General features: G+C 46.4%; 1 protein-coding gene across 1 annotated transcript in view; it reads right to left on the bottom strand.

Annotated features, from left to right (window-relative positions):
• The window catches only part of LOC146963900 (ryanodine receptor 3), a 141,932-nt gene that overhangs the window by 97,269 nt on the left and 26,340 nt on the right, over positions 1–18,323 (bottom strand). Inside the window, exon 2 of the mRNA XM_085767928.1 lies at positions 1,290–1,409. Coding sequence (XP_085624054.1) covers positions 1,290–1,409 — 120 coding nt within the window. The remainder of the gene's footprint in view (positions 1–1,289; positions 1,410–18,323) is intronic.

Below are 18,323 nucleotides of genomic sequence, written 5' to 3'. Positions count from 1 at the left end.
TTTGGTTGTCCGGGCCCACTTCTAAATTGCCATCTTGGGTTTTCTCAAGCACTGTGTCGTTGATCCCGAAGGTGGGGGAAGGTGGAGTGATGCCTTTTCATAAAAACACCAGGCAATGAAGACAAAGTGTCAGATTGGGAGAACATCCATCACACCTGTCAGGTGTAATTACCATCCAATATGGGGTGAAAGCTCCATGCACAGCACACCCCTGCCCCCACCTCCGCCATAGAGACACACATACAGTACTGTTTGTCAGAGCACTCAGAGGGCAGGAGGGGGATGATGAAAAGGGAGAAACCCCAGGAGTACACGCATCTCTGCTCACAAGCACAAACAACTTCTAATGTCCACCATTCGTTCTTCCTCTCTGTGCCTCCTCATGCAGGCCGTCTGTCCCTGAAATGCATCCTTTTATACACACACTGCACCTCCCTGGCGTCCTATCTTGAGCAGACAGAAGCCAGTGAAAGGTGAGAGTATCTTGGGATTGTTATGATTCCCCACAACCAATCATCATTCAGATAATTCTGCCTAATGGCTTCATCACTTGCAGAGGACAAAAGAGAAAAAAAAAGGAGCTGAGGATGTGCTTCAGAATCTGGATTAGTTACTCATAAATGCATTAGAGAGGCAGCCCACTGATTACAATGGAAAACAATTAAATGAAAGTCATTAGAACTTTGCACTTATTTGCAAAAACCAGCGAATGTGTCCACAGCTACGACCGTGCCGCTCAGATGCTATAAAGCTGGAGGCAATTACAGCCAACCACGGCACTGTTTATGAAACAATCCATCAAGCGCGTGTAGGGGCGTAATTTCAGGGAATTATCATCTGATGGCGCGGGCCCACTGAGTTGTCCCTGAACCCTTGGAAGAAAAGCTCATCAAGGAGACCGACGTGGATGCTGTTCCTGTTTTCATGGTGTGCTGAGCTGCCTTTTCTGTGCATCCCCGCTTGGCTTTGCTGATTGTTTGCTGGACCTGTTAGCAAGGAAGAAGTAAATGGATGTTTGGTTTTCATGGAGCTCTCGCCTACATGAATGCGTCCATTTCATCCTGCAAACTGCTTCATGTGACATTCCTTGGGTATATTAGTCTCTGCATGTGCATGTGTGTGCGTGTGTGAAAATGAAGTTGATTAAATAACTGCAGCGAAAACAAACTCCATCAAATGAAACAGATGATTTTTCATCAACAAGCTGAGCAGATACATCCCACGCCGACAGCATGCATCTCTGTGTTGCACTGAATCAAACATGGTAACAGTGGAGTCAGTGTGCCTACCTTTGCCTCAGATGTGGGCTCCAGGTAACACAGCCGGTTCCCCAGACCCTCAGCAGCCAGGCAGAACTTGCGATTCTCCTTCTGGATGCAGGCCACGCACTGGAGCACCACTTCATCATCCTGTCAAGACAATACAGACTTCAGTCTTTGCGTCAGTGCATGCATGAGTGCAGACAGACCCACAATTCGCCCACACGCTCGTACCCATACGAGTACCACTTCAAATACCATCATTATAGCACTGAGGAGCTGCTGTGTGGTCCTGACATCAGTGTCACTCTTACTTTCTTAATGAGGTTTTTCAAAATTACAGATCGAAACTGCAACCACAGCTGCAGAATTATACACATGTTCAATTTACAAATCTTCAGTATCACTGCATTAATGATGACTTTCTTTATCTAAACATTTTAAAGAGGAACCATGTAAGTCTGGTCGCTTTTCCGCTGTTTTGCTAACCCTCCTCTCGGCCATGTGCATTTGTTTACAATGAAGCCAGTGAGGAATCAATCAATAGAACGGTAGATAACGTTATATATCATGATGTTACGACGTGTATATTTGTGTAGTCTTATCTGTCATAAACAAGAGATTATGTCATACGAAGCGCGTTTGTCTCTCGGTGCGCAGAGACAAGAGCTGGGACACCGGGGCGGCGGCCCTGATCTTGCAAGGTTGTTTTTCAGCCAAGAGACACAATAAGAGACACGCACGACGTGGAAGGCAGAGAGCCAGAATGTAGCATAGTTAAGCTACAAATCCTGCATAGTTCCTCTTTAAAGAAGTTAGTTTTGACAAGTGACACTGAATCCTGAGAAGTTGAAAATTTCCCTTAAAAAAAATCATATATCAGGGTTATATCATGTAATATACCGTTTCCCACACATGAATTTATTTGTGGTGGCCCACCACAAAAGAATTATGTCCGCCACAAATAAATACCCCCCACCCCCCGTTGGACAATCCACTACCGCCACAGTCTCCTTGCAAACGTATAAAACTGGGCAGTCAGGTGCAACATAAAGAGTTCTTCTGTGCAGCTAATTGGGGGATTTTTCCCCACTAAATGTGACATCAAACGCAGACTACTCATGGCTGATCCTCTGGGCTGTTTACTCTCTTTATATGGTACAAATGAGGTTGAGGCAATTGACTGGAGTGATTCACGTTTTAGGAAAATAATGGTCTAAGTAAATGAATACGTTTATGTATGTAAAAGAGTGGAATTAAATGGCTTTGATGCTGCATTACAAAACGTGTGAGATTGTATTTGCATATATTTGAGTCTGTACATTCATTATAGACAAATTTGTCTAAGAAATGTCTTGTTGGGTGTCTGGCATGCAAGCTCGCTAAGGAAATTGCTTTGGGACAATAGTTTTTTTACAGAAACTCAGTAACAGCAGCATCGTATTGGCGTATTTTGTAAGGGACGCATTTTACCAGTGATTTTGTATTTTCCACATATTTTCTAAAATAAACTGTGTTTATGTAGAGAAAAAAAAACAAAATAGGCTGCATTAATAATTAAATGGTTTTAATCTTTAATGTCGATGAGCCAGGAGCATTAGAGCTGCTTTCTGTCTTTTGTGAAACTGTAGCAAATACGTCAGCAAAGTCAGGTACATTCTTTTGGGGGGCGCAGCAGCTGAAAACAAACATTTGATGCTGCTCTTGTGTAAATGAGTTGATTGTGTTTATAGTGTTGGCCCGGTAAGCGCTGAATTAGACGGTTACTCGTAGCGATAGCAGAGCAAGCGGAAATCTGCTGAGATTGGCTGCTATGGGATGGGAGGGCAGCGAGGGGGGTTGAGCACAATAGCCAGCTGCATTATTTAATGCGAGAGGCATTGTGCTTAGAGCACAGTCAAGCAGCAGTAGTAAGAGTAAAGAGCTCCATTACAGTGCAACATGATGCAAAGAGAGATGCTGCATTTGCATCTATGTCCATAGACAGATTTTTAACATTTGTGAGTGTTAAAGGCAGCACATGAAAATCTATATGACAAGCCTCAAGGCAACAACATTATTTTGTGCTGATGCTCATTCATTCTAATGCAGAGCAGACTGTAAGCCTCAGTCTAATTTAGGAGTGTCCTACATGACATAAAAGCACTATTTTACATCATATGATGGTACCTTGAAATACAATGGAAAAGCATTTTGACCTCAAACCTCTAAGCAAATGGTCTGATACACAGGAAATGTGAATGTGTGAAACTTTGGTTACACTCTCGACATACAGTATTCAGAAAAATGTGCCAGAAATCATAAAGTGTTTTCACATCTTTATGAATATCCTTCCTGGAAAATGGCCTGCATTATAAAAAAAGCTTCTTTTTTTGGACCTTATATGTATATTTTCCATGAAACACAAAGTCAACCATCACAATAAAAGTATACATATGGAGTAGGAGGCAGATGCACTTGAGACAATACTGACTGCTGGAACAGATTCATTCTCTTGACGGGACTGCTGTAGAAAAAGACTTTAGATAATGTTAACAGTCCAAGATCAATATGAAAATATTATTCAACTGGGATGCAGAATGAACTGAGTAGTGCTCTATGGCAAATCAACACTCTGTGGGTTGGAGCATGCAATGAGTCTGTGTGCTGCTGAGGCAGTAGGCACATGGTTGACTTGGCCATAAGGACAGCATCGATCCATCACATACTTGCCTGTCTCAGTGCCAAGATGCGCAGACACAGGCAGGAGGGCACACACATACACACACACTCACACGAAAGCATCTCTTTAATCAGCGTGGCTGAACTCTCATGTCTCTGCCTCTGTCTAGCCCACAATTGGCACTTTTCCCCCGTCTCACCCTCACACTGAAGAACAATTAAGTATCTGACATAGTCTCTCTCTCTTTCCCTCTCTTCTTTCCTCTGTCACCGACTTCTCAGACGAGTAGGGACAGTCCTCCCTGTTACCAATTATTCATAAAGTAAAGCACTAAGTGATCTCTGTCTGGGAGGTAGGAAGAAAAGATGCTCTGCTCAGTGTAGAATGGGTGAGTTTACACAATGTAAAGAAAACATCAGGCTCCAGGTGATGAAATGTATCTCTGCGCTGTATCTGTGTAGCAACAACCGGTCAAGTCAAGTGTGTTTCAAGTGTTTCACGACAGAAATGATAACATTTTAAAAATTATATTATATCATTCTTTGCGTAATATTTCTAGAAGCCAACCAGCAGTATTTCCCAGAGGACAATGGCTGTCATCCCTTAGGCCACAACACCACTAAAAAGGCTAAAATACCCTCGGTGAGATTTGTTGAAGAACAGAAGCTGATGGGAAATAGTCCAAATGTGGGTTTTGCTCTCTATAGAGCTCAGTAAAGAAAAAAAACTCATTAAACAGCCTTGAAGAATGTGAAGTGAACAGAGTCTCCAAGGGCACCTTGAGATTGAATTTGACTGTATCATAACACTCCCTCTTTCTCACTCTTAAGGCTTTGTTCTGTGTAAATCTGTGTATTTGTCATCTCCACTGTGTATAAGTGTGTGTATGGACTACAACAATAGAGTAGAACACTACCTTACTCCTTTGAGACTTGTGTGAGTAACACTATAGCATATCAATGAGCAGGGGTTTGATGACAGCCCGGCTTCTTTTCTTGGTTTTAACCAATCATGATCTCCTCGAGTGCACGGGAGGGGATGATGACACTGGAGGAGATTTTTGCATAGAGACAGGTGGGCATGCCAAAGGTCTCCTTCACAGTACTGCAGTACATCAGTGTACACATTATGACGCAGATGAGAGATGCTATGTCATGTAAAACACCAAAGCTGAGAGTAAAGTGCTGCCCTAGTACAGCCCAGACCTCGTAGTGTTGCCGGCTGCAAGGCTCTACCACCTGCACTTATTCACACAAACACAACACTGCTTCTAAATAAATTATCAATATTGATGATAACAAAGAGTGATTACAGACTTGTTATGGCTCTTAAAACAATAATCCTGGCATTAAAGGTTTTTTTTTTTTCGGTTTTTTTATGTACACTGCTGCATGATTTAGAATCCAACCCTCATGACAACAAAGATGAGAGGCCCTGGGTTTGTGGAGTGTAACCTGATGTTATTCCGCTCCTCTTAAGCAGCAGAATAAGCAGCAGCAAAATGCTCTCAGGAGGAGTCTCGAGTATCTAAGCCTTTTGGTCTGAGGAGACGTCTTCTGCAGCATTTCAGCAGGTAGTGCAGCGCAGTGCATGCCATCAGCTCATGGAAAACGCACTCTTACCACCTTATCATGCGCTGCGCAGAGCTGCAAAGCTTTGGCAATGCATTCTCAAGTACACCCTGAAGGCTCTACAATAACTACTTCAGAAGCCGGAGTCACAAAACATCTTAGAGTCACAAACAAGCCGGGGCGAGAGAGGAAAAGAGCAAAGTACTTCTCCACTGCAGCGAAGTTGAATGTTTCCTGTTTTCAAGCTCCGTAAGCCTGGGTTGCTCCAGTATTTCATGGGCTGCTCCAATGCCTCCCGAGAGGCTTGTATTGCCATTGCTTGCACTATGTTACACCCACAACTCGTGATATTAGCTTCTCCTTTCACGTGAAATGCTCTACCTCAGGTTTAAAGCAAGCGCTCTACAGAAAATAACAACAGACACATGATAAACACTTTGGGGGTGCAGCGTTACAACTCCCAAAGGACAGGAACAACATGGTAATTGGTGTCATCGTTGCTCCAGTTTAAATCTATAGCACTGATTTTTGGCCTCTGAGATGCCTTGACATGCAACAGAGTTACAAGACAAGATGCACCTCCTTAAAATGTGGTAAATATTGCACATGAAGTGTAATTACCAAAACTTCATTCAAACCACCAACCTTCTGTGTACATGCTTACAAAATGCATTGGGGTGTAAATATCTAAAAGGAGTGCATAAAGAAAGGACAATTACACCTCCCGTTAAGGAGAAATTGCCATTGCTAAGTACATCCCATCAAAGTAAAGACGTGTGGTGATAAAATCCAAACTCTACTCCTGCAGCTGCAGCGGCTCTCTGCTCTTTGAGGTCAGATTTGCTCTGTCTTCTTCAACTTGATCCTGTGCCAAAGAGGCTGGTGAATCAACAGCAAATTGATCTCAGGGTGGCACCGAGCAGCCCTCTGAGAGGAGGTTGAAAGGTAGAACACCGCAGGAGAGAGGAGAAGAAAGGAAAGGAAAGAAATGGAGATAGAGTAACAACGGAAAATATTCTGTTCACAGAGGCAAACAAAGCTAAATGCGCAGCACATAGCACTTGCCTCCACTTGCCTTTGTCCCCATGTGACATCGTTCTACAGTGTACTGGGTAATAACTCTCCATCATCACCAGGGGCCTGCTGCCAGTCTCCACTGTACATGTAGGCTGGCTCACACACCAAGACTTTGTTCTGGACAGATTGATGCAGCTGGCTGGGCACTGCAGGACAAAATACAGCTGGGCAGCGGTTTCACCCCCTACAAGCTCACTCGTCTGTCTCTGCCTTTCTCTTCTCACACCCACTCACAGTGTAGGTGCAGAGAAAGACCAGGTGTTTCCCAGGGCTATTAGTAAGCTGTCCACAGCAGTGAGAGGAGAGGAGAGGAGAGGAGAGGAGAGGAGAGGAGAGGAGAGGAGAGGAGAGGAGAGGAGAGGAGAGGAGAGGAGAGGAGAGGAGAGGAGAGGAGAGGAGAGGAGAGGAGACTGCAGCCTATAATGATGCACTATTAAGCATCAGGGAGTTGTTGGCCTAATCATCTATTAATGCCTCTTGGTCATGTTAGATGTAGATTACACATACTGTAATATAAAGTACATACTGAACGTATTCCTTTGAAGGGAAGCATCATCATGAATCATCAGAATATAAAAGGATTTTTTAAGAACTGGCTGCACTTTATTTGTCACTTTAGGCCAAATCAAGGTGACTTTTATCAACAGCAGTAACCAGGTCGGAGCTATTTTCAGAAGAAATCATATACAGTAAGCATGAGGTCAACACCATACTCCTTTCCTGACATGTTTTTCTGTTTGTATCTACCTATATCGTTCTTTCTGTTTGTGTCTACGTAACACACTTTGTAAAGTTGTTATTAACAACACACAGTAAATAGGTGTCTGCTACCGTGATGCTTCAAATTATTACACCCACGGGCCAGTGGACGTTACACGGTTGAAATAATAGATTTATGTAACCCTTGTACTGTAATTGCCTATGAGGCTCAAATTCAGGGAGCTTTAACGACTGAACTGAAACTATTTACATTCAAATAGTTGTAAAACAACAACCATTTTTCTTTTATGTTGCATCAGTGTAAAACAAGAAGCTGTTCCAGAACATTCTGGTGGAGATCACACATGCTCTTCGCTGACTACTGTTGGAGTGATTCATAGACATGTAGCTTAATGCTCACTGGTATGACAACAGCGGAGATGGGAAGAGAAAGAGAGTGAAAAAAATTGAACCGGAGGAGAGAGTGCTTTGTTCCCATGACTCAGTGCTGCTGTGTAAATGGGAGTGGTAATGCTCATCTTGAGGCTGAACATGCTGCCCCCAGAGCACAGATAGGACGACAAAAAGAGAGAATGAGGGGCAGACAAATGGAAAGGAAGACAAACAGAGCTATGGAGAGCTCAAGGAACACACACCATTAAAACACCCAGGCCAGAGTGACACGATAAATTAATCTCGACATCCGCTAAAAATGTCAGCCTCCTTTAAAGGCTTTGTTCAGACTGCTGAGTATGACAGCTTTACAGCTTGTTATTGAACAGTGTCTGTGGCCTGTCCCTGGCACAAAATGCATGCGGCTGCATCCTGGACTGCTATGACATGAATACACCATGTCTCAACCGTCATTAAAGACATTTCCCATTTGTACAATGTGCGTTCTAGATGTAAAAATTAAAATCTGCAATAACAGGCAGATAGAATATGTGCAACATGGATCGAACATCAACTACAATTTCTGAGTTCTCTTAGCATCAACAGATTTACCCACTAAGACAATAACTATGTTTTAATTGTGTCTTTTTTCTTACCAAGAACACAGAAACATGAAAATACCACCAAAGCATCCATCCATCCATCCATCCATTGTCCGCCGCTTATCCGAGTCCGGGTCGCGGGGGCAGCAGTCGGAGCAGGGATCCCCAGACTTCCCTCTCCCCGGACACTTCTTCCAGCTCTTCCGGGGGGACCCCAAGGCGTTCCCAGGCCAGCCGAGTGACGTAGTCACCCCAGCGTGTCCTGGGTCTTCCTCGGGGCCTCCTCCCGGTGGGACATGCCCGGAACACCTCACGAGGGAGGCGTCCAGGGGGCATCCTATACAGGTGCCCGAGCCACCTCAGCTGACTCCTCTCGATGTGGAGGAGCAGCGGCTCTACTCCGAGCTCCTCTCGGGTGACAGAGCTCCTCACCCTATCTCTAAGGGAGCGCCCCGCCACCCTGCGGAGGAAACTCATTTCGGCCGCTTGTATCCGGGATCCTGTCCTTTCGGTCATGACCCAGAGTTCATGACCATAGGTGAGGGTGGGAACGTAGATCGACCGGTAAATCGAGAGCTTTGCCTTTCGGCTCAGCTCCTTCTTCACCACGACGGACCGATACAATGACCGCATTACTGCGGCTGCCGCACCGATCCGCCTGTCAATCTCGCGCTCCGTTCTCCCCTCACTCGTGAACAAGACCCCAAGATACTTAAACTCCTCCACCTGAGGCAGGAACTCTCCCCCGACCTGGAGGGTGCAAGCCACCTTTTTCCGGTCGAGAACCATGGCCTCGGACTTAGAGGTGCTGATTCTCATCCCAGCTGCTTCACACTCGGCTGCAAACCGCCCCAGTGCATGCTGAAGGTCCTGGCTCGAGGGAGCCAACAAGACCACATCATCCGCAAAAAGCAGAGATGAAATCAAGTGGCTCCCGAACCGTACCCCCTCCGGCACTTGGCTGCGCCTAGAAATTCTGTCCATAAAAATAATGAACAGAACCAGTGACAAAGGGCAGCCCTGCTGGAGTCCAACACGCACCGGGAACAGGTCTGACTTACTGCCGGCCATGCGAACCAAGCTCCTGCTCCGGTCGTACAGGGACCGTACAGCCCTCAGCAGAGGGCCTCCGATCCCATACTCTCGGAGCACCTCCCACAGGATGCCACGTGGGACACGGTCGAAAGCCTTCTCCAGATCCACAAAACACATGTGGACTGGTTGGGCAAACTCCCATGCGCCCTCGAGCACCCTGCGGAGGGTGTAGAGCTGGTCCAGCGTTCCACGGCCAGGGCGAAAACCGCATTGTTCCTCCTGAATCCGAGGTTCGACTATCGGCCGCATTCTCCTCTCCAGCACCCTAGAATAGACTTTCCCCGGGAGGCTGAGGAGTGTGATCCCCCGGTAGTTGGAACACACCTTCCGGTCCCCCTTTTTGAAGCGAGGGACCACCACCCCGGTCTGCCAGTCCAGAGGCACTGTCCCCGACTGCCACGCGATGCTGCAGAGGCGTGTCAGCCACGACAGCCCTGCAACATCCAGAGACTTGAGGTACTCAGGGCGGATCTCATCCACCCCCGGTGCCTTGCCACTGAGGAGCTTCCGGACTACCTCAGTGACTTCAGCTTGGGTGATGAATGAATCGACCTCTGAGTCCTCAGCCTCTGCTTCCTCGATGGAAGGAGTGTCAGTGGGATTGAGGAGATCCTCGAAGTATTCCTTCCACCGCCCGACGATATCCCCAGTCGAGGTCAACAGCTCCCCTCCTCCACTGTAAACAGTGTTGGCGGAGCACTGCTTCCCCTTCCTGAGGCGCCGGATGGTTTGCCAGAATTTCCTCGAGGCCGACCGGTAGTCCTCCTCCATGGCCTCCCCGAACTTTTCCCAGACCCGAGTTTTTGCTTCCGCGACCTCCCGGGCTGCCATCCGCTTGGCCTGCCGGTACCCGTCAGCTGCCTCGGGGGTCCCCCGAGCTAGCCAGGCTCGGTAGGACTCCTTCTTCAGCTTGACGGCATCCCTTACTTCCGGTGTCCACCACCGGGTTCGGGGATTGCCGCCGCGACAGGCGCCGGAGACCTTACGGCCGCAGCTCCGGATGGCCGCGTCAACAATGGAAGTGGAGAACATGGTCCATTCGGACTCAATGTCTCCGGCCTCCCTCGGAATCTGGTCAAAGCTCTCCCGGAGGTGGGAGTTGAAGACCTCCCTGACAGGGGATTCTGCCAGACGTTCCCAGCAGACCCTCACGATACGCTTGGGTCTTCCAGGTCTGACCAGCTTCCTCCCCTGCCAGCGGATCCAACTCACCACCAGGTGGTGATCAGTTGACAGCTCAGCCCCTCTCTTCACCCGAGTGTCCAAGACATACGGCCGGAGGTCAGATGACACGACTACAAAGTCGATCATTGACCTCCGTCCTAGGGTGTCCTGGTGCCACGTGCACTGATGGACACCCTTATGCTCGAACATGGTGTTTGTTATGGACAGACTGTGGCTAGCACAGAAGTCCAATAACAGAACACCACTCGGGTTCAGATCGGGGAGGCCGTTCCTCCCAATCACACCTCTCCAGGTAACACTGTCGCTGCCCACGTGAGCGTTGAAGTACCCCAACAGAACGATGGAGTCCCCAGTTGGGGCACTTTCCAGCACCCCTCCCAGGGCCTCCAGGAAGGCCGGGTACTCTGCACTGCCGTTTGGCCCGTAGGCCGAAACGACAGTGAGAGACCTATCCCCGACCCGAAGGCGCAGGGAAACGACCCTCTCGTTAAGTGGGGAGAACTCCAACACATGGCGGCTGAGCTGGGGAGCTATGAGCAAGCCCACACCAGCTCGCCACCTCTCACCATGGGCAACTCCAGAGTGGAAGAGAGTCCAACCTCTCTCAAGGAGTTGGGTTCCAGAGCCCAGGCTGTGCGTGGAGGTGAGCCCGACTATCTCTAGTCGATACCTCTCAGCCTCCCGCACAAGCTCAGGCTCTTTCCCCCCCAGCGAGGTGACATTCCATGTCCCTAAAGCCAGAGTCGTCATCCGGGGATTGGGTCGCCGGGGCCCCCGCCCACGGCTGCCACCCATATCACACGGCACCTGCCCCTTATGTACCCTCCCGCGGGTGGTGGGCCTACGGGAGGGCGGGCCCACGTCGCTCGTTCGGGCTGCGCCCGGCCGGGTCCCGTGGGCCAAGACCCGGCCACCAGACGCTCGCCTGCGAGCCCCAACCCCAGGCCTGGCTCCAGGGTGCGGCCCCGGTAACGCCAGTCCGGGCGACGTACACGTCCTTGCTGTTACTTTTTTCATAAGGGGGCTTTGAACCGCTCTTTGTCTGACCCGTCGCCTAGGACCTGTTTGCCTTGGGAGACCCTACCAGGGGCATTAAGCCCCGGACAACATAGCTCCTACAGTGGGTACTAGTTTCATTTGGACGTTTCCCTCACGTAACGCGTGATTCACGCGTTGCGTGAAATTGTAGGTCACACTGTAGCCACTAGGTGGAAGCATCGTACTGAGATGCAGCTCAAAAGATTTTGGGGTAATTCCACGTTTGACCACAACGTAGCTGCAATGGAGAGTGGCGCTGTTCATAGGCCATAGGTACTTCATTTGCAGCTGTGGTCGAGAGAGCTAGAGAGTGGATGGAGAGAGGGACCGCTACGCCGGTCAATCAGATCAATGTTGTTGTTTTATTGTTTCACAGTGGTTACAGTAGCCTACGTTCAACAGGATCAGTGGTTCTCAGCCTTTTGGGGGTCCCCCTCCTGTAGCCTGGCTGGGTGCCTCCAAGTTTGAGTAGTTTGAGTTCTGCAAGTTCTGGTGAATGTAACAATCCACTCACAGCCCACGACCGCTACGTCCGTGCCAGCAGCCTGGACCCGATGCTGCTGGACTCACGAGCGGAGCAATAATGCACATCTGTCAGCAGCTGCTCTTGAAGGGACAGATTAGATGCTGATTTTGTTAACAGTGACTTTGTTGCATCCAAACATTTAGCATTATCTGTCGGGTGCTGTCTCTTATCCGGTACAAAGTGGGAGATGACAGAACTACTTTAATCGAGGGAAAGCTACATTGTTGCGAGTGACTCCGGCCGGCGTGAGCACATGCACTAAGCCTGTGAATATTCTCGTTTGTCCCGGACTCCTGGTCATAGTTATCTCAAGGAAATTTAAACCGAATGCAACTGGACTTGGTTATTCGTCTAGGAAGACGTTTCACCTCTGATTACAAGTTACAGTTGCATTCGATTTAAATTTCCTTGAGATAAGTGCACACTGTTTCTGCTGTCAATTCGGTCATAGTTCATTTGTAACGTGTTTTCTTGTGAACACTAGAACCACCCAGATGGTCTCACACAGACGTTTGTGTTTTTCTTACGTAAATGACTTTGTTTACATTAAAACTACAGGTCTCTCAGTCCGTGACTTTTCCATGTGTGATGGTTTCTGAAGCTTACAACTTACACAAATGAAACATTCGATTTCTGGGCATTTATACCTCGGGCCGACAATAGCTAATTTATTCTTCAATTATTGTTTTCATCCACAGTTATATTTATCATAATATGCCCAATTCGGGAGGGGGAGTGCCGCGGTCACGTTACATAATGTAGCAGTTTCCAGAAAAATACAAAACAGGATATTTATTCATGTTACCCTCTGTTTAGGTAGATAAAGGTCTCAGTCACATTTGAATAAAAATAATGCAGTTAGGTTAATATCATAGGATCTTTTTTTAAAGATATAGGCCGATTTTATTTTTAGTTCCATAATTCAGAGATGATTTTCACTTAACGAAATGAAACGAAACAATGTCGCCTACAGTTTTGTCCTCCGGCTTATGAAAAGTGTGAGGAGAGGTAGCTACTGTAAGAACCGGTTTTTCTAAGCTGACTGAACAGCTGTGTGAAGTTCTGTGGGGGGCAGGGCTGTAGCCTACTTGAGTGAAGTATCCACAAGCACACCTATTGATCAGAGATAAATGAAGGTGCTAATGTGTCGCTGATGTGTCTATTAAGCTGGTCCTACAGACCGCTGCATATAAACCACACTGAAGCGATTTTCACCTAGCCTCGCTTTCAATAAAACACACACTAGCATTCTATAGCCTAATTGCAATCAGTGAAATATATGAAATCAATATAAAACACAATTTAAATATGAGAGTTGCTGTTGCTCTAGTTTAATAGCGCTGCAGCTGCATTTACCGTGCGCCCCTGTCTGTATGTGAACCTGTGTCTGTCTATGTGCGGGCAGAGATCAGAGATGGGGTTTTTTTAATAATCAGTCTAGCGTTTCACCATCCCTCATCTCCGCCAGTCAGCATCTCAACCTGCCGCCTCTCTCGCGTGCGGGCGCACCGCACGTAAACACACGTGAGACGTGGACACATTTATTTATTTATTTATTTTTTCTGTGGGAAACACTGCTGTGCGTACGCACACCTCTCCGCAATATTCCATTGATAACTCACACCGGACCCAAGAATGGTGCAGACATGAACACACCTCATATTCCACCCCCAGAATGCATCAGCACAACCATATGGTCAGCACGTGCATAATTAAGTAGCCATGTGCTCTGTGGAGCGGCAACAAAGTAACAACAAAGACAACACCCGGAATGATGCTTCGGCGGACCTGGCCTCGCTTTTGAGGTCGGTTGTGAGAAAAATGCCTACTGTCCAGACAACTGTGTTTTTTTTAAGCACCCCTGCATTACACAAACACACACATACGGTATATAGCCGCACATATAGGCTATATCAGTGATCATAATAATGATGATAAGAGAAAATGCATTGTTCACTAAAACTGCACGTTGGCATCCCAGACTGAAATAAAATATTTGCTTACAGTGAGAGCTGCTCTACTAAGTGAACTATACCTTTCTTGCGTTACTAATGTTATTGTGTATCGAGTGTTTCAGAGTCGGCCGGCTGTAAACCAGCTGACCCCGACTGACTTTTTTTTTTTGCGGTCACATCAGCACGGCTGCATCTTCGGTCGCGGCTGCTGTGGTATTTGCCCATATTGACCTATGGCCAGTCCGTCCCTGCCACTGGTTGTTTGTGTTGTCTGTCAAAACATGGATGAATGAAACCTATATCCACACATCTTGTAGCCTAGTTCTATCGAGGGAAAGTTATTTCAGGATATCCTGTTTTATCGCCCAGCCCGAAAGTGGCATAGGCTATTGCCCGTTCATTCATGAGAAATCATCCAGCTACACTCAGTCAAACAAGGTGGGGAATGAACACTACTGTACAGTAGTTGGCTCATTTTAAAAACACACCGGCAGCATCGCCCACTGAGTTAATTAACTGCTGTGTGCTGTGTGCTGTGTGGAAAACCACGCTGTGGTGCGTAATCGCGGTGCAGATGGGTGTGTTTGGAGCTGACTAGAGGATCGATAAAAGAGAGTGAGACGTATAGCTGCCGTCGTTACATTTTTCTCATTGAAAAACTATACTGTATTATTATTATATTGCATTCCCCATTCGTGTTCAGTGCTCCGTGCTGCTGTCTTATAGGGGCGATCTGCTGCTCACAGATGCCACCTGGCGGTTGTTTGGGCACATTGCAGCTTCTGGTGAAAACACAATTACTCCTCCACAAAAAATCCGCGTGAGTCACGGGAGGCTCACGCGGATTTTGAATCTCGCGTGAAACCGTCCAAATGAAACTAGTACCCACTGTAGGATCATTCGGGTGCTCAAACCCCTCCACCACGGTAAGGTGGCGGTTCAAGGAGGGGTTGACCAAAGCACTGGAAGATAATCTAATCTGTGGTGGTTCAATAGTCCCATCCATATTTGATCCTCTCAGGTTCTTTCTGTGTGTCAAAGTGTGTGAGTATTTGTGTGTGCGTGCATGTCATCTGGCACAAATTGTGCTTTAGCCCCAGACTGTCTAATCACTGTAGGCAATCTAATTACCCAATCACCATACACTCTAAATGTACGCTATACAGCCGTGAACAGCAGCAACCATATGGACCGAGGCAATCCATCTTGAGGAGTGGACAGGTATGGCAATCGCTGTGAACCAAATAGCTTGGGGTGAAAAATAACCACATCTTAAATGACACTGAATGTTTGTAGCTGCTGTTAGTTTCACGATGTAGGAGTATGTTAGAGCATCTATTGTATAGAGAAGTCTAAGTCCACAAAGAACACCGGTGATCTGAGGTGAAAGTTTAAAAATCAAGTGTTACTAATTGAGCCCTGCAGGCAGATTAAACCCCCTCCCAGGTTTGGAGGTATTAATCCTGTCTGCATGCAACTGCAGACTGAGGAAGCAGAGGAGGGAGGCTACTGTATAAAGTGTTTCAGTGTGCCTTGTAGCAGTGCTTTGCCTCCCTGGCAGTGGCTTTAATGTGAAAGGCTAAGTAAGCATTTTCACCACCTCCTTGCTTTAGGCTCCCTCTGCCCAGGCTGCTGAGCAGAGAAAGGTAAGCAATGGAATGGAATATCTTTGTAATATTTCCGATTTGCTCTGAGACGAGACACCGCAATTATTAAGGGAGATGATTGGGATGGCATTGCAATTTTTCCACCGAGGACTACTACATGGCAGTAGGGATGCTCAGGGGCAATGTGTGACAGCAGTACAGCTGGGGAGCTGGGGCTTGCACCAGGGAGCAAAAGAACAAACTACTTTCCACTCCCTCTGTTTCCTCCCTGCAAAGTAGCCTCATTTACTGAGGGAATTGAGACTTTTTGTGGCAGAGAACGGAGAATGGAAAAATACAGTAGGCTGCTCCTGTTCCCTGACAAGCAATGCGTTGTATTTTTAGGGGAAGAGTCCTCTTGGAGGTCCAAAGGGACAGCAGCACTAACAGGTGCATTTGTAAGCATCCTGCCTCCAGGAAGTGAAGCATGAACGTTGAGTCACTATTTCATCTATGTGATGCTACAGAGAAAAGACCCATGAGGTGTAGGAATGGAGATTACACTTTGCTTTTAGGTCAGGAAAGTGGAAATAGAGTAAATGTGACCTAGAATATCAAAGAGCAAAGACTGCAGATATTTGAGATGGTACAGCCTGTGTCCTCTCTTCACTGTAAGGTAGTTAAGGAAAAATGAAATAAAACTATGGTTTGTTGTCTATCTGCTATGTTTGTGCGCTCTCTTGATAAAAATTTGAAGACACGATTGAAACCTTTCTCGTGTTTTCATGCTAAAGAACTACAGCTAGCTCAGTTTAGCACAAACTGGAAATGAAGGACACAGCTAGCCTTGTTTAATCCATATAAACAAAATGACAGTTGGTGTGAACCAAATCTTAGCCAGGAGCAATCACTTTTTACCTTTGGAAAGAGTCTCTGCTTCAAGACTTTATGCTAGGCTAATTTAAAGCAGCTGCGAGCAGTAGCTAGCTTATCCCTTATAGGAAAGTAAATTAGCCTTTCTCAAAACAAGAGGAAGCAGCCATTCGTTAGAAGTAATGCAGAGCTAAGTCATTACAATGAGACAGATCTGTCACATCAAGATATATGGAAAAAGGAGGTTTTTATACGCACATCATGCTGTAGGCTATTGAGGTGCAGGGCAATAAAAAGTAACGTAGAAAAGGAAAACCCCCCAGAAGAGGTGGAGACCACAATAGTCTCCTATTGAAAAGAGAGAGCTTCTATATCTTCACCCTCCAAACACTAACCCCCAGAGGCCTAAACCAGGAGTATGATATTAAGCATTTTCTTTAGTCCCCTTAAAAGAGGTTTCTAACACTTGCTCTGTAACTTTAATGATTTATTAATAACTTTGTAACTTTAATGATTTATTAATATTTGTTTTGTAACTTTGGTGATCCTTTATATGTGTAATGTTGGTTGTTTATGCATTTGTATCCATTCTGGATCATATACACGTTGTTTACTTTTTTTTTTCTCTCATGATTATGAAATATTTGATTATTGTTTCACTGCTATGATGAAAAAAACTTTTTGACTACAAATGGGTTCCCACTGATTATATTTGTGTTTTTCTGGGCCCAATTGTTTAATGGTAAGTGTATGATGTTTTCTATATTTAAAAACTGTATATTTAAAACTATATATTTAAAAGTGTATAATTAAATACTGTAAGCTTTAGGATGTGCCCCTTACCTTCAGGCTCGCCCCTCCTCACCTAATTGGACCTCACACCCATACACCTGTGACCCAATATGTGAGCGTTCCTTTGTTCTGTTGGCACCTGATGAAAACCACACATGGTCGAAAACGTTTGTGCAAGTGCTAAATAAATCACTGTGACCTCCTTTAAGAGTGTGCGGGCAACCCTCTCCTTTTCTACATCAAGATATATCCCACAAATCCAAAGACTCGCTGCCCCCAACTAGATTATCTGTTCACACATGAGAAATAAATGTCAGAAATGATGTTCTGTTACTTTACAGAATTACGCTTATTCCCTATATAATGCAATAACTGCGGTCGCAGTGTCATCTTCTCTGGGATAAAAATATCCATTGTCCTTCAAGGCCTGACCTGACTGAAATTCTTCAGAGCACTGATCCACATGCTTGTGAGCAGAGCTGTGTCGGGCCCCCAGCACAGAGGAGAGTGCTGAGATTGAACTACAGCCACACCACTGTGTCAAAGTCTATTTGCTCAGGGACTGGTGATGATGCCCAGGTGAAGGGTTGTGGTGTCAAAGCTAAAGCACAGCTGAGATTCAGGGGAAAGGATCAGAGAATAGAAGAGAGAAGCAAAGAGAGAGTGCTGAGGTAGGCTGATTTATTCACAATTGCCAAATCTAGGGCCATATCAACCTGAGCAACGTGTCATGAAAAAGGCAGGTGGTAAAAAGAAAAGCTGTAATGGTGAAAAACAGACACCTCACCCCATGTGGGTGCAGAGTTGGAAGACTGTGTCTTGTAGGGCAATTTTTCCTGCATCAAATATCAACCTGTAGTGCTCTGATTTGTCATACATTCCACGAAGAGGCCATTAAGAGCTCGCTGAGGTACTTTTGAAGTGTCAGCTTCTCAGCTATACTGCCACAGTAAGACTTCTCTAAGTTAGGAGGGGGAGTGCTACTTGAGGCTCACAAAAACTGAGCATAG

The sequence above is a fragment of the Trachurus japonicus genome, chromosome 22 (assembly GCF_045865225.1).
Source record: "Trachurus japonicus isolate A0001 chromosome 22, Traja_1.0".
NCBI classification, from domain to species: Eukaryota; Metazoa; Chordata; class Actinopteri; order Carangiformes; family Carangidae; genus Trachurus; species Trachurus japonicus.
Note: the sequence above shows the minus strand (reverse complement) of the source record. Positions and strands in the feature narration are given on the sequence as shown.